This window comes from Cariama cristata, unplaced genomic scaffold (assembly GCF_000690535.1).
Source record: "Cariama cristata isolate BGI_N322 unplaced genomic scaffold, ASM69053v1 scaffold12991, whole genome shotgun sequence".
NCBI lineage: Eukaryota > Metazoa > Chordata > Aves > Cariamiformes > Cariamidae > Cariama > Cariama cristata.
Window position 1 is genome coordinate 473 of NW_009601080.1, and position 25,710 is coordinate 26,182.

The 25,710-nt window shown below is 39.9% G+C and overlaps 1 protein-coding gene across 1 annotated transcript; it reads left to right on the top strand.

Annotated features, from left to right (window-relative positions):
- Positions 1-360: 360 nt before the first annotated feature.
- CDC20B (cell division cycle 20B) lies at positions 361-21,663 on the top strand (the record flags this gene model as incomplete). The annotated part of the gene is made up of 10 exons (XM_009710312.1): positions 361-577; positions 2,724-2,845; positions 6,495-6,594; positions 9,309-9,419; positions 10,871-11,067; positions 11,937-12,031; positions 15,532-15,760; positions 16,829-16,954; positions 17,675-17,792; positions 21,325-21,663. Coding segments are annotated over 10 exons (1,479 nt in total), but the record flags the coding sequence as incomplete, so codon positions are not given.
- Positions 21,664-25,710: the final 4,047 nt, after the last annotated feature.

The following is a 25,710-nucleotide window of genomic DNA, read 5'->3' on the forward strand; positions in this document are numbered from 1 at the left end:
ATGTCTGAAGATGCCTTCGGTCTCTCAAAGACCAGTGCTGTAGCCTACTGCATGAGTGACACAATTTTTATTTTTTTTTTTTTAACTCTGCCACAGGCTTTCTGTGCGACAGCTGAATCCGTGGTACTTATCTGACCAGAAGCATTTGTTTCTTTCTGTTTTTTAACCCCTCACTCTTTCTCCACCCAGGTGACTGGCTGCTGGAGCCATCCCCAGCCCAACATCCATTTCCATGGCCTGTTGATCTGAAGTGGGCTGAGCCAATGCGGCGTGGCAGAGGAAAACCTGAAAAGCCATGAAAGGCCGGAATGATATTAAGTATGACTCATTTTGGTGTTTTGTCTCCTTTCACTTGTGCAGGTCCCAGAGTCAGAAAGGACCACGTACTCCAGGTTTAAGAGCTCCATTAAGAGGAAGCTGGCGGCCAGAGCGCCAGTGGCCAGCAGCCCTATTGTCACAAGATGGCAGCAGCTGCACGCGAGAGGCGGTGTAGCAGAGCCGCGCAGGGAGCACTGCATGGCCGATCTTTGTGCCTCCGGAGGGACCCCGCTCATCAGCACGCGAGGTCAGACAGGATGCAAAGGAACATTTTCGTACAGAGGATGGCCTCATGCAGGGAATTCTGAAATAACCCGGAACAGGGAATTAGTGTAAGGTGTGGTTTGGTGTTCCCACATGTCCCATTGTCAGGGCCTCTGGGTATGGCAGTGTGCAGCAGCAGCAGTCTGTGCAGACGTTCACAGGCAGAGCAAGCTCAGGGCCAGCGTCCTCTCTGCAGGAGTGTGCTGCTGTTGTGAGATGAAAGCTGCGCTTGAGGTTCCTATTACCAGTGCGCAGACGGCCTAAGACAGTGGGTCATACAGGCAGCTGACATCAAGGTGGGCTGAAAGGAAAGAGAGAGTCTCATCCCTAGTCAAGCAATGCCTGTTGCAGACCAATCTTTTTTCCTCTATGACGGAGGCTGTGTTGGAGTGGGTTTAAATTGCACTGTGTTAAAGAAATCTCTTTACCCTAGGTCTCCAGCAGCAGAGTCTCAGACTTCTGATCTTAGAAAAATAATTAATTTATTTGGATGATACAGCAAAATGACAACTTGAGCTGGGTGCCTCTGGAGAGGGACTCCAAAACAAAGAAAACCTGGGTTTTTAAACCCTTACAATTTATGCGCTCCCTCTCCGTGCACCCTTCACGTGCCTTTCGGTCCAATGGTCAGTCTCTTCACGCGCAGTCCACACGCCTCTTGGTCCTATGGTAATTCGTGGTCTGGGGGCTCAACTGTTTCTCTGACAGGCCATTTGTTGTCCTTATCTCGATGGTTTGCTGCTTCTGCTGACAAAGTGTCCTCCTTATCTTCTTTCAGACCTCCCTGTAGCCAAGCAACCAGGTCAGGATGAGTTTATGATATGTGACCTGCAATTCCTTTTCCTGCTAACTAATACTAAGTGAAGTTATTCAGACAAAAGAATATATTTAGAAGAATAGAGTATAACTAAAATGTTGGGTCGGCTAAACTTATTCTGTAACAACTGGCCTGTAACAGCACACAGGGTTTGTTGCTGCACCTTCATATCTGGAATAGTTAACAATAACTACAGGAGAGCAGGAGAATTCATACAGGCCTCTTCCTTCCCTTCCTTCTGTTTCTCCTTTGCCTTACACACAGCTACCACAGACCCCACTATAACTGCAGAACTTGGACCAGTCTGCATGCATGGATGCAGTGTTGTGTACTGTCACTGAAGGAGAAGCTTGCCCTGTGTTATTGTCTCTCCTCAAATGCATAAGGCTTCAGGCATTGACAAAGGGGCAGCGCACAAGGGACACTCACACTTAACTCAGCTTAGGGAGAGACTTATCTGAGGGCCATTCAGAGCACAGATCAAACTTACAGTAGTCTAACTTGGTCTGGAGAAGAGCTAACTCTAGGGGAGGCTGTTTCTTTACGTCAACAACAGAGGGAGCTGATGAAAGGTTAAACGAACCTTTGAACTCACTGACTTACTTCCAGCAGGGCTAAGGGAAGGTGGGGAAAGGTTTACATGCTGCATGTACAAGAAGAGCTTCCTGGTAGATATAGGGAACTAAACACGGCTCATTTCTTGGTTAATAATTGAAATCTTCAGAGAGCAAATAAAAGATGCTGTTTGTTGTTCAGGATGTGTTCCTATGATGCCATGCCTGTTGGTCAGAAAGTGCAGTTCTATCTTCTTCTAAGCAAAATACCACAACTGTTCAATAATACATGCCTAGCTCTAGGATACTCAGGTTCTAAAACAATGTAAAGTCTTCCCTACTTCATTTTCTAGAACAGAAGGTCCTGCGTGCTGTCTGTGCTAGCAGTGGTGAAAGCCTGTATGGTTCTGAGAAATCAAATATTGATTTCCTCTGGGGTAGGATCCTCTGTAACCAGTCAATAAATCTAAGTCTGGATATGAGCTCCAGTATTAGTGGCACTGTTTATAAAGGAAATTATCAATCCGACCTTTTTTAGAGGTCTCTTTTAGGATAAGATGAATAATGCTGTAGAAATGTCTCTTTTCACTGAGAAAAGGAAAGCAGGATGATGGCTTCAAATGTCAGTATTTGCATTGTCCTACTTAGTGTGTCAGATCTGCTTTTAGAGTACTGCTACTACGAAATCAGTGCTATTCTGAAAAGTACTTGACAAATGTCCCTGTTTATGGTTTTTAAAGGAATTGTTTCCATTAAAATTGTTTTTCCAGTGACACCTCAGGTGCCTAAGAAACTCTCCAGCACAAAAACTATTGTGACTCTACTTAGCAGTCGTGCTGCAGCGAGTTTGGAAGGAAGGAATAACAGGAGAGCTGAAATGAAACAGAAACAGGTGAGTAATGAAATATTCAAATGCATAGTTAGGGCATTTGCTTTACTGACGTGTTTTTTTACCTTATCTTTGGCCTGGAATCTGTTATGCAGATACTACCTTATTGACATTGAGAACAGTAACATGAGGAGGTCCATTTAGGAAATGTCTGCTAGAGAAATGTCAGGAGCAATTGCTTCATCATTTATTTGACTCAGCTTCTCTCCCCTTCCTTCAGGCTACTGTCCAGCAAACTAAAATCAAAACCAAGATAATGAAGCCCTCAAGATGTATTTGTTACCTCTGAGGGAAAATGTATGTTGTAAAAAATATGCATGAAAAGCCTGAATGACTCAGTTTTCTGCTTCCTTTACTAGCCACTATGTGTGAAGAAGGTAATTTCTTCAGCTATGCAGGATGTAGCTGTTCATTTTGTCACGTAGACAGATGAGGTGTTATGAAAAATTTGCCAAAAAGTAGCTTTCTGAGAATAAAATTTTTTGTCATGACAATAGAAGGTTTGGCCAAGGATGAAAGAACAAATGGAATCTGCCTAACATGTGAAATGAAGACTTCAGATCACTTCCCATTTAGGTGTTACTTTCTATTGCTGTACATTTTATCCCTTCATTTTTCCTAGTGGACACTGACACACGAATTTTATTTTATTTTATTTTTTAGACACTATCTCCTGCTTTTTGGTCATCTTAAATAAACCGATGCTCCAGCCACCCACCTGTTTCTGTTCACTAACTTCTTGAAAAAATTGACTTCTCATGTGAAGTGTGGTGATATTTATCTGTATTAGTTAAAGTTACTACCATAACATTACACTCAAAACCACCTTACTGTTTTAGTGCTATCTAAATGTGACTGTTCATGTATTAAGTTGTAAACTTTTAGTCAGTGACCACGCTTTTTCTTGTGCCCTGCTTTCCTTGATTGCACCAGTTGCACGGTCAGTCTGAAGATGCTGATAGCTGTTTTCACATGTTTACTTTTGACTGTAACTGTTGAGTAAGTATACTTTGGAAATGCATACTCGATGTCCTTGCTCATAGTGTTTTATAATCCTTAATTAATATTGAGAAATTTCTGTGAGGATATCAAACTCAACTTCTAAGAAAAGGAGGTAGTGTCAGGACAGGTGGGCTAACAGGCTTGTTGACTGACATGTTGTAATAATTGTAGTCTTGAGAGGCATTGGATGTTGGAAAAAGACCATGCTTTTACATCATTCTGGGAAACCTAGTCCTCCAGGTAATGTAAACTTTAGTTTCTAAATAAGCAAAATAGTCTGGAAAATCCTCTTTCAACAACACTGCTTTCTTCATTCCCACACCCCTCCATGGTCTGACTGGAAAGTATGTGAATTTTAGAATTGTTAAAATACACAACTCAGTTGAATCCTTGAAGCCGCCTCTTCTCCAGGCTGAACAACCCCAACTCTCTCAGCCTGTTGTCATAGGACAGGTGCTCCAGCCCTCTGATCAGTTTTGTGGCCCTCCTCTGGACTCACTCCAACAGGTCCATGTCTTTCTTGTGCTGAGGACCCCAGAGCTGAAGGCAGTACTGCAGGGGGAGGTCTCACCAGAGTAGAGTAAATGGGGAGAATCACCTCCCTCGACCTGCTGGTCATGGTGCTTTTCATGCAGCTCAGGATACGGTTGTCCTTCTGGTCTGCAAGCGCACATTGCTGACTCATGTCCACCTTTTCACCCATCAGTGTCCCCAAGTCCTTCTCTAGAGTGCTGCTCTCAATCCCTTCATCCCCCAGCCTGTATTGATACCGGGGGTTGCCCCAGTCCATGTGCAGGACCTTGCACTTGGCCTTGTTGAACCTCATGAGGTTAACCTCATGAGGTTCACATGGGCCCACTTCTCGAGCTTGTCCAGATCCATCTGAATGGCATCCTGTCCCTCAGGCATGTAACACTCACTCAGCGTGATATCATCTGCACATTTGCTGAGAGGCATTTGATCCCATTGTCTATGTCATTGATGAAGATACTAAACAGTACTGGTCCCAATATGGACCATGTGTCAGTCTTCTATGTGTCAGTCTTTCATCCCTACAATGAAGTGACTTACCTGGAATTACACTGTAATTTACAAGCAGGAGTAGAGTTAAAACTAAGATATTCAGAGTTCTACATCAAGGACCACAACTGTCTCCTGAAAGTGTGATGTGGGGGTCTTTGAGATAGTACTGTGGGATGACCAAAACCTAAGTTCTTCCTAAAACCATTTGGAAGTCAGTCTTGGCTAAAACTGTATGAAAATCTATTAATCTTCTTAGATATAGTAATTAATGACTGTTTAATTTGTGCTGCCTGGTAGCATAAAGGGATGGAATGCATTGAAAAGAAAATCTTCTCACATTCCAGTGAACGTGTGTGGTCTCTTTATGAGCCAAAAGATTACTTCCATATATACACAGTTGGTTTTCCACAGAAATGTCTGCACTTATTTTAGAGGGACACAGATCCAAGTAATCTGATTAGCTTTTTGCCAAGTTGTCTATATAAATCATACTGAAAGTGCTTTTCAAAGCTGAAGGCCTGCTGTAGAACAGCTGGGATATATAAAGGAGGAACACTTCTTTTTCCAGATGTGTTTTTGTAAGACATTTCTTATGATTGCAACAGGGTTTAGAGGAAGAGTGATACTGAGTGTCCGTGGAAGGGTAGGTTTTACAGACATTGGAGGAAGAACATACTAATCTTGAGTGGCTGGTAAAAACAACAGCTGCATTTCTGTCTGACTGTAAATAAAGAATTACAGACCAAACAGACAACTGGCATCAGAGCATTCAACTCAGTGAACATTGTGAAGAAATGCATATTAATAGGGATTGGTGAAGAGATTCATATCCTGTATGAGCTGATCTGAGCCTTTGCGTGAATCCTGGCTAAAGGCCTAAGCTAATTTTTTTTTAAAAAAGAAAAAGTTCTGAGAACAATTCAGATCTCTCTTATCTTTGTCTACTGCATCATCTGTTTCTGTGACATTCAAGGAAATGATAACGTAATTTTAAAAGTCTTATTCGTCTGAGACACCTTATATATATTTTCAATTTCGTGTGATAATTCTAGTTTAAGGAGTGGGATCATGGAGTCCAGGCTCTGGGACCCTGGTTTGAGAGAGGACTCTGACATCCAGTAGGTCTCATGCTGGAATGAATGGCCCTGCAGTGTATGCACCACAAAACTGATCTTCCCTCATACAGCAAGCCTGAAGCATCAGACTTACTGTCTGCAGGCAGAGAACATGGCAGTATATGCTGGTAAAATTAGCCCAAATGGTGATTCAGAAGAGGACAAGAGGGCGCTAAGGTTTGGCACTAAGGTGACCTGTGGTAGTACCTACAGATGTACAGGCCTGGGACATCTTCCAGTCGTTCAAACAGCTTTGTTAAAGTTTGTGTGATCATTAGCAGTGAATTGGTGTTTTGTGGAAGGAAAGATGGTGGCTCAAGTTAGAGCACATGATTTGGACGCTGGTATTCTGTGTTTGTTACGGATCTCCTATTCAACAGACAAGGTGTTTTGAAGCTTTTATGTAATGAGTGTTGAGCCCTTTGATAGGAGTTATGTTATCCATGATGCTTAAATAAGTTTTTTGACAGATTTCTTAATTCAGTCATGTTTTCACTTCAATGTATTGGCAGAAATGTTCTTCTCAGCTTCCAGTGGTCCAGGAGGCTGGATATAGCATTGCAGAAAGTGATGACATGAAGGTCTGTGAAAATACCAATTGCATCTGGAAAGGTATGTTCTAATATAGCAAATGTTCTCATGCACACTGAACAGTAAGACACAGCAGGCTGCATCTACATTGGAGAAGCAAGTGCATCTACCTGTTCCAGCAAGTATTACAGGATAATATAAAGTGGCTGAGATCTATGCTGCTTGGGGCTATTTCTAGAGTTCCCACTGCCTGTGAAGAGATAGTATTCTACCTTTTCCAGTGTGGTTAACCCATAGGATTTTACTTGGCTCTCCTTTGGGCCATGTCTGATGCATTGGTGGCCCTAAAACATTAATTTCCTTTCAGCTTTTCAGTTTCAGAACCCTACAAATAAGGTAGGGTTGTGCTGCAGAATGGGCAAAGGATGTTTATCATACAGACTGTTGGGTACAGGAGAGTGCAAGGCATGCAAAGATGGTGGAGTCTTGTTGCTCTTACCAAGCTGGAGCAAACTGTCCCTAGCACTGCCTCTGGTTTCATCTGTGGGGCAGTTGATTAATTTGCTCCAAAAGATATCCTAGGAATGAATGAGCGTAAAGGAGTGTGAATGATCAGGCAACTGGAAGACAGGTGGGATGTGAAGAGTTAACCCGTGAAATAATACAAATATTCCCAGGGTTATTTGAGTATGAGGCAGTTCAATAAATATCAGACAAATGTTTCATTGTGTTCTGTCTTGGACAGATGATGTGTTTTGGTGATCTGGCTATTTCTGTGTATGATGGATACTTGCCAGTCAAGGCCTGATTCATGCTCATGTAAAATCAGTAAGAAACAGCTTCTTTATGAATCTGGAGTGCAGCTCCTGTAGAAGAAGTTGGGGGCTATGTGATAGATATGTATATTCCTTTGTTGCTCTTCTCTATGTAACTAAGACTCATTTCAGAGCAGTCAATAGCAACAGTATAGGGATTAGTCACAGCGTGGTGTTTTTCTTGATGGCAAATGAATACAGGTGTCAGGAATACTGGGTTTTATTCCACCCACCTATGTGTTGATCAAGTGGTCTGGTGTGACAGTACTGACTACTTACCACTTCCTGAGTCTCATTTTGAGAAGTAACACAGGCATGTGAAAGTTGAAATCCTATCAGAAGTCAGTGATACCCGCTCATAGTCAGGCAAAATAACACAAAATGGTGTAATGAAGCTTAATTTTCACTAATTAAAAAGCGTGTTATGCACATCCATTTATCTGTGAAGTAGGTGAATAGAGCTGAAAGTGTGATCAGTATGAATTTAGGGTAAATGAATTACTCATGAGAGAAGAGAAACCAGAAATGACTTACAGAGATGATTTCATCCTTTATATCTCACTGCTCAATACCAACTATTAATGTTAAGTAAGAACATTTTCAGAGTGTTTCAGAACTGTTGCCATTCATCCAACTGTTACAATTACATGCCTTAATTTTCCTGAATTATCTTACTTGGCTGGGTCAGAAATGTTTAGTAAAGTTTTCAAAAAATAACCAAAAATCTAAATATTAGAAGTACAGATATTTCTATACAGAGAAATCTCATTTTGGTAATATTTGACCTTTTTAGGGTTAGAATGCAGTGTTACATATCGCATTGGGCAGGTCTGAGAAGGTCATTCCTGCAAGCCTGCTTGATTGTTTAACTCCACAAAATTTTAGATAAGAGAAGAAAATCACTGTGGCCTGTTTCTTGCTCTTCTTTAGTCTTTCTTTGGAGAGAGAAAGAGTACCACAGGTAAGAGGGGAAACATTTGTTGTCTGGCAGAAAGTAATTTTGGATTAGGGGAGAAGACTCAGGACAGACTAGGGAAGGACTGTGTGAAATAAGTTTTCCACAATTTGTTGCTGGACTTCCATGTAGGATGTTTATGTGTGCATTTCAGTTACAGAGCACAAAAACTTTGTCAGTGCTGAATTTTTTTGAACAGAGAAGGTTAGTTGTAGAGGTAAGTAATGTCTTCTGCCCCTGACACTTTTGATACTCATTCTAAATACTCCTCTCTGGAGAATAATTCAAAAAGGTAGTCAAAACACAGAGAGAAGTGCAGAAATGTGAATCTCCAGCTTTCTGCTCTGCACATTACAGCAAGATAATTTCTTACACATAAAAATCTAGCATTAAATGATTCATAGTGCTAATGATCTGGCTTTTTTCTATGGTGTTTAGGAGTCCTTGCAGCATAATGTAGACAGTGACCACAAAGGATGACTCCTGTGCTTGCTCATACTTGTATTTGCTTTTGTTTCTCACTTATCTGTTGTCAGAAACTTAGTGTGCTGTGATCAAAATGTGTGTGCTTTGAAAACCTTTTCCTGTGGTTAGGTATTGATGGGGAGACCTTTTGGTGGGAAATTAACACCAGAAAGCAAAGGTTAATTGCTGTATGAGGGGGTTTTGAAGTGGGAGAGCACATATGAAACATTCCGCTACTAACAACTTTTGACAGAAAACTAAGGCAAAAAAAGCAAAACACCTCACATTCTGTATTGAGCTGTGGTACAATTTAAACAAAATATAGTGGACCCTATTCTCTGTTCTAGCTGGCTAAATCCATGGAGGTTTGAGAGAGGTGGTAAAAGGTGGCTTTCACGTAGCTTAGCGTGTCTAGTGTTTTGAGCCTACCCAGGATAAATTAGACCCTTCTGGCCTCCTCTGGAGAGACAAATATAGTGAGAATGTGAAAGGCTTAGGCCTGAGAAAAACTGGTGATGTTTTGCATTACTGATTTGTATGTGATGAATCTTCAAATACAGGATGCGGAGAGGAGATGCAGAATGAGTTTAGAGCTGTTACCATCATGAAGCCTTCCATACCTTTGGAGCCAGAAGTGAGGCTTCATATTACTGGCTTGCGCAATGATTACTGTAAGTTAATTTCTCCTGTGTGGTGTTTTTTGCAGAGATTAGGAGTTCTTATGTATGTTTCAAGAAAGATGGTGTAGGTGTGTCCCCTTCACATAAAATGGAAACTCTGCAGGACATATGCATGATGTCATTTTTCTTATAAGGATACATCTTTGAGAAGTGCCTGTTCCAGGATGGGGACATGACTGATCAAACCCTAGAATCAATGCTACCTAACTCTCATGCAGTTTCCTTCAGCTGTAGATCTCAATACAACTTTCAAATCGAACGAATATACTTACCTCTGCTTAATTAAGTTAAATGTTTCAGCTCTTAGCCTTGGATATCTAGCAGCCAGTCAACATAGCAGCAACCTTATTGAGCAGACTTTTAAATCTCTTGTTTTGGGAGATGTCAGTGATGTTGTTTATGGTTTGGATGACAGATACCTTCTGAACTAAATTCTCACTTATGTCTTTGGTGGTGCACAGGCAAAAATTAAACATGCAGAAATTACACATGAACACACATGGATCTCTGGTTTACAGCAGCAAATACATGTTTTAGCACTTCATAAGATCTAACGAACAGCTCTGTGTGTGCAGGTGGTTGTAATTGTCCATGTGGAGATTTTTTCAACATATTCTTGCAAGTGTTCATGTATATCTATAAACAGGACAAAGGTTTATTTATATGATTTGCACTGATTGATTGTGCATAAGGTATGTCCCAAGACTAACAGCATTAATAGAAGTCTTTGGAAGTGATTTCAGTCTTTCATGATTACAGGACTGTAGTCAAACAGCTGACTGATGGATTCAGCTGTTCTTCAGAGTGATTGTAGTTACCAAAATATGATGTCAGACTTTGGCCTGTGGTAACAATCTTCTGTGCTTCAGGAGTCAGGCAAAATGACTTTTAAGCTGCTCTAAAGGGACAGCTGAAGATTTTCCTTGATGTGGGAGAATGTCCTAGGTTGGTATTAAATGTTGTATACCAACTTCTTCTGACCTACCTGACATAGCAGGCTGTTCCGAGGCTGATCACTGTAGTGACTGTAGCGTATAGACTGTCTCCTATGTCTTTCTCAATAACAAGAATTACCTTGGAACAAGGGTGCTTTTGGAACTGTAGCTGTTGGTGGAGGAGCCTCATTTCTGGTAGCAGAAATTAGAGTGAGTGATGTGGCGATCCAAAATGCAGGGTGATAGATTAAAAAATTCCAGTGGGGAAGCTGTAAGTCAGAACCTGCTATGCAGACATACCCATTTGTAGAGATTAGACTTATGAAGACTGTGGCTTGTTAGAGATACTCTCGTTCATCTAGGAGGTAATGGTTTCAGAGAAGCAGTCTCTTCAAGTTTTTCCATAGCTAAAAAAAAAAAAGCCTCTGTCCCCCAAATGATACTCCCCTTCACCCCATCCTATTAACTACAACTGTTGTGCAGTAACTTTTAGTAGCTTTCTTCTAGATCTAAACATACTGGACTGGAGCCTTGAAAATCTCATTGCTGTTGCTGTAGGACCTGCTGCACACATCTGGAATGGAGGAACTCTTCAAGCCATTGAAAGCATTGATTTGAATTCCAGTTCCAAATACATTTCATCTCTGTCTTGGATAAAAGGAGGAACTTGCCTTGCAATTGGCACCAGTGATGGAGAAGTGCAAGTACTATATAATTTACTTTTTTTAGTCTTTCTCCATTTTTACCTAAAGTGACCACAAGATAACTTGATACTGATTTTTTTTTTTAAGGAAACAAATGAAAAAGATTGGCTAAACTACAGAACTCTGCTGGAGACAATATCTAGCACTTCCCTGTATCATGTTGCACTTTACTGAACGACTTAGTAACATCCGTGTTACCTATATGTAATGGAGCCTCTGAAGCTACTAAAAAGCTGATGACTGAATTAATGTTTCAGTTGTCCAGACACAATCAGATTTTTTTTCCGCCAGTGTGAGGAACTCTTTCATTGAATTATTTTACTCAGCACAGGCTATTTTTTCTTGTATCTCTCTTGCTAAGATCACTCTGGTGATCTATGCCTTGAGAACTCAATCCAAAACTCTCCTTATGGATTCACACATGAGAATTTTACCTCAGTCTGATTATACACGTACCTCTCAGCTTGCTGTTATAGGGCAGTCTTACTATCCAAAGATTTTTGTGGGACTTTGGCTGAGATGCTAGATAATATGGGGACCTACCTGCTGCAGTCCTGAGTCAGCAATCTGAAGGTACTGAAGGCCAATGCTTTCAAGTATGGACTTCCAAATACTGACATGTAAATAAATAGCATTAAACTCAGAGATTTGCATTACCTTCAATCCTGTCTGACTTCAGCATCACTGATACAGGTGTCAAAATTTGGAAATACTCCTTCTTATCTTACTTGTGAAATAAATGAACTTGAGGCTCTCCATATGTCAAATGAGAACCGGGCAGCGGCTTACTTGCAAACAAATGAACAGAGCAAAAATATTTTTTCTTTTTGTTGTTAAATTTGTATTTCTTATTTGTTTTGACTTGGCAGCTGTGGGACATTGAAACCAAAAAGAGGTTGAGAAATATGTTTGGTCACCTGTCTGTAGTTGGAGCTCTGAGCTGGAATCATTATATACTGAGCAGGTGAGTGGTATAGTATATTCCCAGAAAGAGTCCTGCTGCTTTTACTTAGACAAATGTCCCATTCATTTTAGCTATTTTCCTTGGCCTTGCTCAAAGGGGATTTATCCTGTCCCTCTACTTATCGGCCAGCTCAGAAATCTTATGTAGATTTACTATATGGCAGGAAAGCAGCCAAAGGGGATTTAGCCTGCCTCTTTAGTCTGTTTCTTACTCTCCTTCCAGAAAACTGTCACCACTTGCAGACTTTTACTGGGATGTAGAGGCTGTGGCTCTGGTTTTGTGCAAAGCCTGAGCCTGAAATGATGTCTCCACTGAGTCTGGACTCCAAAAATCATAGCCTGCCCGGTGCTGGGGAAAAGGCATGTAGTTTAGATTGCCCCTCCATTGATATTGAGACGACATCTGTCTTTTCAGGTGCACAGCGAAACACAGCTGTTAAAGATTTGCACACCTCTCTAGCTGTGTATCTACAAGGGAAGATAAGCCTGCTTATTGCTATCCACAACCCAAAGAGGACTGAAGTGGTTGAGCTTTGCTTTGCCAAGGGTGAATTTTATACTAGCTGGTGAATATTTTATATTTAGGGATCATTTAAATATGGGGACTCAGATGAGAAAGATCAAGTGTACTTTTTGTATTTTTTTTCCCTCCCACTTTCTGTTTCAGATCTTTGACTCTCACTTCAAGGGGCTGAAGGCAGACTTGTTTATGATGGATGCTTCTACAATTTTAAAATCATATGATAGTCTTCTGTTTTACTTAAACACAGAAATAATGGCAAGGGTAAACTGACTTGATTGTTAAACTCAAAATGAAACTAGTATGTCTGGATAGGAACACTAGAGGTAGTTTTATTTTGATTTCACAAGATGCTCTCACTTTTGATTGTATAAGGTCTGCTAGTGGAGTGAGGTACAAGGATACCAGCTCAACAACTAGTTAATAAAATGCTGTTGCTGGAGCAGGTATGCTGAGTGGGTTAAGTTACAAGGATGCAGCTGGAACATCCTGCCAATGCCAAGTGGCATAACCTTATTACAATAAGCATTAGTTTCAGTTTGCATTTCAGCTTGGCCGAAGGAGTGAAAACAACAGAAACTTAAATTACAGATCTCTTTGAATAGAAACTGATGATAAAATTCAGCATGAATCTGTGAACTACAGTTATGGTTGACAGATTAGGTTGAGATAACATTTATTTCTTTTGCTAGGTTTGAAACTAACTGGTTAATTCTAACATTAGGGCAGAGTGAAAATATCTGTATAAGTAGAAAAAAAGACATGGAGTTAATATTCATTGTTACTAAAATAAGAGCGGCATTCTTACAGTGGACAATTGATACTTTGGGATTACATACTAATTCCTGTGGTTAAAAATAGTCCAACACCACATCATCATGAACCTGTAAATAGACTTCAGTGCCATAAATTAACCTGTCACAAAATTTTGTTGGCTTCTCTTTGTCTTTAGGAAAACAGATGCCATCTTCTGTGTCAAAAGCAAATAATTCTGATTTCTTTTTATGCCAAGCGGTAAAGTGTCCTTTCAGCCAGGATTCTCAGGAGCCCAGTTCCTTCCCATTCATAGCACTAGAAATACTGAAAACCTTAATATGGCTAACACTGGCAATTCAGTTCTATTTCTCTTGGTGTGGTGGCTTGACGTTGGCTGTATGCCAGGTGCCCACCAAATTGGTCTATCACTTCCATGCTCAGCAGGATTGGGCAGGAGACGGGAGAAAATAAGGTAGAAAAAACCCTCATGGATCAAGATAAAGGCATTTTAGTAAAGCAAAAGTAAAGGCTGTGCACGGGAGCAAAGGAAGACAAAATATTTATTCTCTACTTCCCGTCAGCAGGCAATGTCCAGCCACTTCCTGGGAAGTAGGGCTTTGGTACGCATTGCGGTTGTTCTGAAGACAAACATGATAATAACAAATGCCCCCCTCCTCCCGCATCCCTTAGCTTTTATTGCTGAGCATCACGTCATAAGGTATGGAATGTCCCTTTGTTCAGTTTGGGTCAGTTTGTCCTGGCTATGTCCCCTCCCAAGATCTTGCCCACCACCAGCCTCCTTGGTGATGGGGGTATGTTGGAGACGCAGCCTTGATGCTGTATGAGCACTTCTCAGCAGCAGCCAAAACACTGGGGTGTTACCAACACCTTGCTAGCTACCAATACAAAGCACAGCACCATGAGGGCTGCAATGGGGAAAATTAACTCTGTCTCAGCCAGACCCAATACACTTGGTTAGATTTTCTGCTTATTATTTAGTAGGAAAAAATCTATGTAAATTTTCAGGATGCAAATTATGATGCCTTTGCATATGATATACATACTGCCATGTATTTTCAAAGGTATTTTCCATAAAGATGTGCTTAACATTCAGTGGAGCACTGCTTGGTTGGAATCTTTCATGCTTTTGTGAACTTCAAGAGCTTGGCAATTGCTTAATACAAGCACAACAGAATGACATTTCTTGCAATCAGTCAATTTTGTGTGTGTGTTTTTAGAGCATCCAAATCATTCAACTTGCATCTGAAAAACCTTTAAAAGCCAGTATGGGAAAGTCACCAGTTATTACTGCCTTAAATTAACCTATTGCACTAATGTCAGATAACTGTTTCTCACATACCCAGAAAGATGGTATTGAACTTGCTGATTTTTTCAGTTTCATCATGTCATAATAGTTGGAAGTGTGAATTTCCAGCAGGAGGCTTTTCTGTTTCATCGTAGGTTTAATGTAGGTAATATCCTTAGAAGGGCAGGAAAGGAAAATGCACTGCAACGTATTTTCAGTTCAACTCTACTATTGATGTGTAAAACCTGTATTTGGGATTAAGCTGTAACAGTAGCTGTGCTTCCAGGCCGGTTATTTCTTCCTTACTTTGGTAGACTGATGATACTTGGCTGTAGGACCATGCATCCATTTCCTAACAGGCAAGTAGTGCAACAGTGTCAAGCTGTGCAGATTTTCTTTAAGCTTGGCAGTGGGAAGGAGCAAGGAGATGAGAGAAGGGACAGCACCAAAGAACACACTGTTACTCGCTAGTAAGCCCTTCCCAGAGCAGTGCAGTTTTACACTGCCTCTTTGTTGGCCGTCAAGTCATATCTGGCATTCGCAAAAATCATCTTGCAAAATGATTTTTCATGAAGAACAGGAAATAGTTTACGTTAAATGGCTTGACAGTTGAACAAGGTGCAGATTAGTGGCGTACAATGACATATATCTTCAGGAAAATTAAAACCATGAGAGAGAACAGGTATTCTCCCTGGTTTGAATTGAGCAGCTGCTTGGCTTCTCTCCATTGTCAGCCACCTCTACAATCAGGGTGTGCTTTTGATAGTTGGTTTGCGTTTCCTTTTACTGAAATACTGTTGTTCTGCAGACACGTTTCACTCTGATGTGGTTTGCTTTTGAAACCATTGAGGAAATATCAGTGTGATATGTAGCTTGTCTTCTTTAACATTAAACCTATGCTGTCTTTTCTCATCTACAGTGGTTCACGACTAGGATCTATTCATCACCATGATGTTCGGGTTGCTCAGCACCATGTTGGGACTCTTTGCCAAAACAAACAAAGTATTTGTAGCCTGAAATGGTCACTAACCAACCAGTTGCTGGCAAGTGGGTCTAGTGATGGTATATTGAATATCTGGCCTGGTGACCCTGGTGTGAAATTGCAGTCACAGCCACTGAAAACCATACCTCATTCCTCAGCAGTTAAGGTATATGGGGAAGGAATGTCTGCTTTTCTATATTTGCTTTCATGAAATCACATTGTTGGTGTGGACAGTTAGAGAATTTTTCAAATTATCTCACCGATATCTATTAGCCTCTTCTCCCTGTTTGTGATGCAGTTAATTTTAAGACCAATTCTTGTTATTCCAAGTCACAGATAATTTTGCTATGGCTTTGATTAGGAAATTTTTACTGGATTAGTAGGCCTTTGGAAATAGAATGCCAAATATAAATAAAATTTACAGCCTTATCCCCTATCTGTCTGCCTTGCACAGAAAAGTTTGGTTGTACAATGCTTACAAGTTAACAAACAACATCTTTCAATTTTTGGAGTTTTGGAAAATTCTCTCTGCTGCAATTAATTTAAATATGAGGTTTCTTTTGCCTCCTTCCCATATTTCCATGTCACTGCTGGTAGCAAATAATCAGAAGTAGGAAACTGCAAATGAGACAATTTAAGATTCTTCATCTTTATGAAGTCCTAGTCTGTATAGGAGAGAGGACAAGTATTAGCAATAAGAGGCAGGGGAGTCCAGCATTTATAAGCTGTTTATCCTCCCAAAAGAGTCTGAGACTGTCCTGAAGCACTGGGGTTAAAGGGTCAGAGGAGTTTATTGAAACAGATGGAACTGAGTTCTTAGTAGCTTTTCTTCAGGTAGAGTCTGGGCCTTAGACATATCCTGGAAGTATCTCAGAAAACCAGGTCTCCTGTAAGCCCCATAAGTCATGTTGCTTAGGCTTCTGTGATGACTTGGTTTAGGCAGTAAGAATCTATCCTGCTGGGTTCTTCTGGTACTGAGGTGTGAGTCTGTGGCCTCTGAAAGGTAAGCAGAGAAGCTGGAGTTTTATGAGAATATGTGGGACAGTGTAGGCTACTGTGAAGCAATGGCAAGGGAAGCGGCATTTTGAGTTTTGGGATCCTACATTGCTCTGTGCATACATTCTGGGTGCTTGTTGCAGTTTGTTTTTCCAACTAGGCCTTTAAGCAAAAACTACTCTGTTTTTCCAACTGTCTTCCTAGTCTGTTCTGGCATGTGTTTTCTGTTTTTTTGCAGGCTATGAACTGGTGTCCTTGGCAGTCCGAAGTCCTTGCTACAGGGGGTGGAATGAAAGATAGGATTTTGCGTGTCTGGGACATAAATCGTGAGAAAATTATCCAAAGTGCAGCTACAGATTCTCAGGTGAAATGATGAAATGTCTGCATACTTGGGCTATGCTCTTCTTGTATAGCTGTGCTCATTTGGCAAACTCCCACTGACTTTGAGGGTGGTTCTGCGGTCAGAGGAACAGCAGGATTTTCTCTGGATGTGCAACTGTGCTACATTCAGCACTGCAGAGTGTGACTGGACTCAGCAGCAGTTTGTTGTTTCTCATTCACCACTTCTGTCTCCACACAGAACTGATTGAAGAGGAGGTGGTCTCGCAGCCAGACATTTATCATCATCTTTTCCTTATTGGCAATAATAGTTTTGGCCGAAATCTTGATGTGGAGAGAATGTTGAGGGGGAGGGAAAATTCCCAGAGTGCTGGGGTGAGAAGAGGTCTAAGAGTCAGAGGGCAAACATCAGTCTCTGGAGTTTGAATATTAGGAGACAGAGGAACAGATTCTCAGCTTGAGTCATAACTGTTGATTTTGCTGGAGCTATTACAACTTAACTGAGGATGTGTTTGAAGGGCTTTGGTTTTATATTGAAGGGTTGTTATCACATTTAGATAGGACAATAAGGCAACTGTACTTTGAGGTGTTGTAAGGAATGAAATGATCCTTCTAAATAAGTAAATATTCTGCTGGGACTATTTCTCAGTAGCTTGTTTAAACATTGTAGATAACATTTCAAATATACTGAATAGTGTATGTTGACCCTTTCTGAAAACTGACGTAGAATTTTAAATTGCAATAGATTTGTTCCTTGCTCTGGTTACCCAAAACCAGTGAACTGATGACTGGACAAGGCCTTCCTGGAAATCAGATGAAAATATGGAAGTGTCCTATGCTTATCAATTCATCAGAACTCTATGGCAAGTATTTCAGTTAGTAGTTTTAACTATTTCAGTTAACTAGCTGTCTAATCAGTGTGTTTTTGCAAGTGCATACCATATGCACTTACACATCCTCCCTCTGCCTACACACATGCATTCATGTGCACAATCCTGATTCACAGGGTTGTAAAGGTTGACTTATTAAGATAATAGTGTAAATTGCTTCTGTAAAATTCGTTGGTTTTAATGATGGGATTCTCTCCCGTCATCTCTAAGGCTATCTGAGGTGCAGGATGTGGATTTCCACTTCTCCCTAGGGCTTACTAGGCCTGGATTGAGTGTGCTAATGTCAGGTTGCTTCCAATGTATTCTAGGCTGATGGCCTTCTAGATAACACAAACTAGATGTGGGTCTTTGATTTTGCAACTCATCATGCAAGGATACTGAACCAGCTTCTAAATGATATTTCTTCATGAGCTGTCTGGGTTTTAGTGAGTGATTTTCTTCATGTGTAGCAAAGCAGTGCAGCATGTTTCCCTTGTACCATGCTGACAGCTAGAGGAAAGTGGACTTTTCTTGCAGTTCTATATTGGTCCATGGTGCTGTAGGGTTACACTACACATAAAAGTTGTTCCTTGCTATTAAGCCTTCTTGTTTCTGGTGCTTGCTGTCACTCCTATCCATTAAGTTTTACTTGTTTCAGTGTTAACTGAAGTGATCCAATAGAAGAATCTGAAATTAAAGGAAAATAATAAATTATTTGTGCACTGGCTGCATTTTCCCAAGTGTGGCTGTTTTTGCACATTCACCGACAAAATATGGCCAAAGAAGCTTTGGATTTTTAACCTGTCAGCTGATATTTACAAGTACTTTTTGTACTCTATTGCTACATTTGAAGGCATTTATTAAATCAATGATTTATTAAATCCCAGCTATACTGGGATGCTGTCCTTGGAACCAGGACTTAGGTGGAACAAGGGACTTGGCTTCAACACTGGCCTGTAAGAGGAAAGCACAGGAGAGTCAAAACAAAGATAGATGGAAGAGACATATGTGGATCTGGTTACACGTTACCCTTCTGTAATGCTGCTTGTCTGTTGCTTTTCCTTCCTTATTCCTTCTCATTTATGTGCAGCTCTTAAGGTACTGTCCTGTGATGTTCTGAGAAATGATCTGGAAAGGGACATGATCATCAGTCTTAATTACTGTAGCTTGAGGTTTCTCAAATCTTTGTAAGTCTTGGATATTCTATTTGAGATGAAACCTAGATTTAATCTTACCTGTGAGAATAGCGTATGGTGTAAAACATTTACTATGTAAGTCAGATGCATTGGTAATTTGATGAAGCTGGAGGGTTACTTATCATCCCGTTTCCTGTTCAGTTTACATATCTGCAAAAAACTAATTTTCATGAACAAAAAGACCAGGTAATTGTCACACAGGTATATTCCTGCTTATGAAGACTCTTAATAACTTACTGTAAGCAATTAAATGTTGGAAGAAATTGTAAATGTATTCAAATATGTTCAGAAAAAATATTGTGATGGATGATTGTGAGGTGGTTCTAAGTCAGCCTCAGACACATTTAACCACATTAGTTTTACACTCAAAGGAATAAACAGATAAATTGTAACTGAATCTCATTGTTTAATCCCCCTGCAAAATGCTGAAGACTTTAGCTAACAATGAAGTACTGTCAGCTACTTTAGGGTACTTTGGTAATTGAGGTTGTCTGTTACTGATCATACTCAGAACAGAATAATAACTGATAGTAACCTTTTTATAGCACTGAGTCCATTTTTGAGATACTTCTGATAGAACTATTAGAGTAATTTACTAGAAAAAAGGATTCATTTTGGATGTAAATGCCCTCCCCTTAGAAAAGTTGTAGATCAAATAAAACATACAAACAAATAAAAAGTACTTGCTTTGAAAAATATCTGAATGTCGTCTTGAAACAATGAAATAAAATGAGAAAACTCTGCTCAGAAAACATGAAAATGAGTAATTTGACTTTTCTGGTTTCTCCCTATCCCCCTTCACTTCTTTTTGGCTGAAACTATTAATCAAATTTCTGTCAGTGTTGTGAATAGTTTTAGATGCCTCCAAAGACTACATCTCCAGCTCTTCCTTCAAAGTCGTTACAGACACTGAATGGAGACACTGTAAAGAATTTGCTGAGTTGTAAACTCATCATCTTAAATATTGACAAAGATCGTGTACACTTGAGAAGGAGCAAAGCCTGAAAATTAATCTCTGCTCAAGTAATTTAGTGGTGGTGTCAAAATTGTAGTCACAAAGTTTAGGAGAGCCATGTGTTACTCAGCACCAGGACAGCAGATATTTGCTTTGAGAGCAAAGAGCCATTGCAGCAGCTTCACAAGTTAGGGCAGACTGTCCATCTACAATGGTCCTACAGATCTTCATCAGGTACCGTTGGGATAAGTACCATAGTTTCAGAGGGTGTTACAGTTCCTCACATGTTTATCCTCATAAAATTATTTTGAGCTAGAGAAGTGTTATCCCCTTGTGTTCATGGAGAACTCAGGAACAGATGACAGAAGGACAGAGGTCATTTACATTCATTCAAGTTGGTCACCCAAGACTTCATACCTTCACACTTCCTTTTAGGATGTGGTTCATCTGGTCTATTTTAGATGAGATATACTATGTCTCAGAAATTTGTTTTTTCCCCTTGGGTGACTAGCTCAGCTATGTGATTGTCAGTAACTCACCCAACCAGAAAAGCTAATGGCTGGTAACTTGCAGTAAAAAAACTTCTAATTTCTCTTGCCCCTGCGTACCTAAAAACCTCATGGGTTTGCTTAGTATTGACATTGTGCTAGATGATACAGGAGGTCTATGGCAAAGCAGTAAGGTAAATACGGGTCTCAACAGTCTCAGTTTAGTACCAGGCCCTTTCTGCCCTCAGTCCAAATTCTGTTGCTTCTACTGAGGGCGATTCTTGTATAACCAGGTTAATGAGTTTTGTACGTTCTTTGTGCTGCTAGACTGGCGTAGCTTCTGGCCTTCAGTGTCTAGCTCCCAAAGTTTACTACAACTGCAGACAAACTCAATATACAATTCCAATAAATTATTTAGTGGGATTACTGTTAAAAGATCTCCTTAACAGTAGTAACTGAGTAGCTGGAGACACTATTTCATTATTGTTGGATCAGCTGCAAACTGTCTGCAAGGTGTGTTCTGCCAGATGGGAAAGCTTAGCAGTGAGACACATTACCAAACACAGATGAGACTGATGTTGTAAATGCATGGAGAATCAAGAGTTCAGGTTCAATGTTCTCCTTTGACAGAAATGTCTTCTTAATGTGGTGCAGTCCTGGCACCTAATATATAGATCCCTAATAAAAAAATACTGCCTTCAGCTCTTTCTTAATGTGAAAATATTCTATAGATAATGCTAGTTTCCCACATCCTATGCAGCATGTTTTGCTGCTACAATAAAAGTGGAACAAGCCATTGTGTGGGTGGGGGTGATGAAAGTGACTGGCATAATCAGTGTAGAATTGTGATGTATCTTTCCTTTTTTTGTATGTATTTTATTTTACAGGTCACAAAGGGAGAGTCCTGCATATAGCCCTGAGCCCAGATCAGAGCAGGCTCTTTTCTGTTGCAGCTGATGGGCTAGCTTGTCTATGGAAATGCCATGAGTCTGGGGAGAGCAAGCACAGCAGCAAGGCTTTTTCTAATGGTTATTTGAGCTCATTCTTGTGACTTCTTTTCCTTGAAAGCAAGTGATTAAATGTATGTAGACCATTCAATAATTCAAAATATGTGTGTTCTTTCCAATGGAAACATGGCAAAAGATAGTACAATTTTTTGAAGAGAAAGCAATTTTCCCCATCAATCCATCATGTGAAATGTTAGTAGCTTGTCTTACTTACCCTAGAGGAAAAACACTTTAACTCTGAATAATAACATCATATTTATTTTCATTAAACTAGCAAGCATGGATGGAATCCACCCTGTGTCAAATGCCAACATAAAGTCTTAGGTCCAGCTGTTAGCTGTGATTCTTCTAAGTAATTTTATATCATCTTAGTGTCCCCATTGGGAACCACATGCCAGTTCATGTAAATTGCCTTGAATCATTCAAAGGCTAGGACGAGCAGAGGCCAGTCCAGAGTTCTATATATCACATATATTGTTCTGTATATCACATAGGTCATGGTACAGAATCTATCTAAATATTTCTAGCGATCTAGGTTAGGTATGTAACTGTAACTAAATATAAATGATTTGTTGTGGATTCTTCATTGTTTTCGTAGTAGTAATGATAACTAGCTTAATTAGAAAACTGTCTTTATTGGATTTTGAATTATGTCCTTTCCTTAAACACACCTACTATGTTTGACAATGACTGAAAATATAAATAATTGCATAATAATTCTATTATTATGCATAATTGTGTAATCAACTGGTTGATAAGCCAGACGGACATAATCAAAGAAGCATGCTGTTTGGATCAAACTCAACAGTTAGTTCATTCATTCCTTAAGGGTACCAGTTTAATTCTGGGTGTCAGCAAACCTGGCAGCTGTCACCCTCTTATGAATTTTATTTAATGCTCACAAGGACCAAACCTGTCGGGCTTTAGCAGATGTTTACCTGTGTAAGACTTACACACTGTCAACAGCTAGGGAAGGATTTTTGGACTGGTCTTCAGATGCTATTCAGATGCAATTCAGTAGTGCTATTCAAAATGTGTTCTATCCATAGATGTCTTCGGAGCTTTGCTTTCATTATTAGGAATGATGAGAGGCAAGGGGTAAGGATTCACTCTGGCATTGGTATATTAAAACTCCTGTGAGCTCAGAAACTCATAATATTTGGATTTTTAATATTTGGATTTTTTTTTTTTTTTTTTTTTTCTGCTGGAAATTTATTTAGAATATTTCCTGTAGCTGGGGAAGAATGGGAGATTAGGGGAGTAGAGCAGTGTCAGCCCATGGAAAATTATGCTGTGGTCAAATGTGTGAAGAGAGATAAGCAATGTTAACAGGGGCACAAGTATACCTGGAAATGAATGTGAAACTGTAATGTCTTTAGTTCTCATCATTTTTAAAACCTCATCTTCTGCTGTTCATAAATCATGTGGTTGCTAACTTTAGGTCTGGAAGGTGAGACCACTAATCTTTTTACCTAGTGAGATGTTAATTTACAATAAATCTGCTACTAAACTGCTGGTTTCTGATGTCATCTCGTGTGGTCTTCAAACGAAGAACGTTGGTTATCAATTGAGAAATGACTACCAAGAAGCTGATGTCTAAATATGGGAAATTTAGTTCTAAATATTAGAAGATTTAGTCTTCTAATATGAGCATGTTTGTTGCAGCAGATTTTATCAAACAATTAGAATCTGTTTAAACATTCAAAATACCATTTTAAATAATCTAAAAGTTTTAAAAAACATTAAATTTTTTTTTCTCTTTTGAATGGGAAAAAAGGACTGGAATTAGCGTCTCTACTCATATATTTTTTTGATTCTTCCAGAAATTCTCTATCTTTGCTTTGACAGTACCTAAATGATATTGGTTTGACAAATATAGGAAGAGGTGTATAACACAGGATGGGGGGCTGTGGTAGGGAAGGAGCTGGTCAATGTTGAGGCCAAGCATTTTTGTTGGATACTCAACTGTCAAAATAAGAAAATACATTTCTTTCAGACTGAGAAGTGCTCATTTCTTAGTTAATTAGGCTTGTTCATTATTGAGTGGTCAAGCTGTATTGCCCCCGAAGTATTTTAATGTAGTATTTAAAAGTGGTAGAAGTCACTGATGTCAGTAGAACTGACCAACAGCCCATAAATATGAGAGAATCTTGTATGTGTGACCTGTAGGTCTATTCTGTGATCAAGTCTGAGAAAGCATTAAAATGTGTTTAAATTCCAGACTCTGACTAATCAAGACTGAAATTAAACATATAAATAAACTGGAGTGCCTTTTCTGAATGTGCTTCTTTTCTAGATAGGCTCCTTTACTGCTAGATTCTTTCGCAAGGCAAATATCTATCTTTCTGTAATAGGAATCTGAGGACTTGAGTAGGCAGCATGATTCTGCTTCATTAATCTTTTGCAGGTAATGTTACTGAATACTTGTAGGTATAGAACATGCAGTTGCTGAAAGTAGCTTGCCTCATTCTGCCAGTGCATAGGACAAAACATACGAAGTCTTGGGCAAAATGTGAATTCCTGACTTGCTCCCTGTAGAATATGACGTATTTTTAGCTCATTGCATGTTATAGGCCTAGTATTTTGTTCAGGCTCAGACTGAGATAGAAATCAGAACCCATTTCTAAGAGGTCAGCTTGTTTGCATCTGAGGTCTGTATGCACTAAAGGCTTAGTCTTGAGAGGTGCACACAGGATTAAGTAATTAAGTTGCTTTAGCTCAGGCCTTCATCCCCACAGTCGTGTCCAAGGTGGAGCACTGTACAACATATGGAATCCAAACCTTCGGGACAAAAATAATTTTTGCAAGAGAAGAACTTCATTGCCCACAGAAAGCATGTGTCTTCCCAGCTATACCAATATGACAAAGTGATTGTCTGTAATGCAGTGAAATGAATTAAAGAAACTCAGACTGGGGAGTCCTTTTGTTTCCACACATAAATGCACTAGTCTGTAGCAGACAGTCCCCTGTTCTTCAGCCACTATATGGTCTGACTTGATGTTACCTACATAAATATTGCATTAGTTTGTGTAATGCAGTTTATACCTGTTCGTTTTGCCAAGTTACCTCATATAGCCACTGTGAGAAGAAATTATTACATTCATGATGTCACAATGATATCAAATGATCAAAACAATTTTCTTACCTAGTACAAACTTCCATCCTATGGTGGTAGAGCTGTATTGGGAATGAGTGCATGCCTCTTGATCAGAGAAAGTCCTCGCCTAGATGAAAACTCAGTTCTGTCTTCTTGCTCTTGCTTTCCCACAGGTTTCCACTACTGGCAGTGGTGACAGAGGCTTCAATGTTTTGTTTACCATCTAACTCCAGTTCCACTGGTTCATTTTGCACAATTCACTAAATAACACTCATGTAAAAAACCAAGTTTTTAAGCTACTTTGGGGTAGATCCTAAATTTCAATCTAGAGGAGAAAGGCTGCACATTTTTTCTTGCATTTCTCCTTGATCAGAACCTCTCCTTCCTGGTCTCTAAGGTTCTGCAACACTTGGGTCGGAACTACTTTCTGAAAAATGGAGAAATTCTGAATGATAGGCTTTGAGCAGGACTTTCCACTGGCAAGGGTGCTGCCTGTGACTTCCATGGAAGAGGAAGAGGCAGACCAAAGAAGAAGCAGTAAGATAAAAAAAATGCTATAGCAGGATGAAAGACTGAAAAAATGAGCAAAGAGGAAAGAAATGAAGTAAGACTAATGTATGGGAAGAGTGAAATAGCCCTAGGTGATCAATTGTCTTGAAGATCAGCTACAGATTTTTCACTAGATTGTTAAGGATATTTTGCCTGAAATTTTTTAGAATCAGATCTTCTCTAAACAAGGGTTTGGTAGTTTGCAAGAATAGAAAAAGTCTGGACTTGTCTTACTTATTTCCTGTGTGTTTAAAGACAGAACCAAAGTCACCCCTTGGGGTGCCAGCACCAGTCAGTGAGGCAAATTCTCCTCTCAGTTTCACTAATGCAATCTTACTTGGCTGGGAATTCTTCTCTCTGCTCCTGCTTTGCTTCTGTGTTTGTGTGTGCCTCTGTGTCTGTGTGCGCCTCTGTGTCTGTGTGCTTGTTTGTGTGTTCAGCCGGAGAATTGGAACAAACATTTCAGGAATAAGAACAAGGAATATGAAAAGTTCTGACTGTGTAATGTTTGTAATGGACAGGAAATATAAAAGAAAATGTTCAGCATCAAACCTATCAGTCAAGATCCCTGTAGTTTAGGCCCTCTCTCTCCTCACCCTTCATTATTCCTCTATGACAAA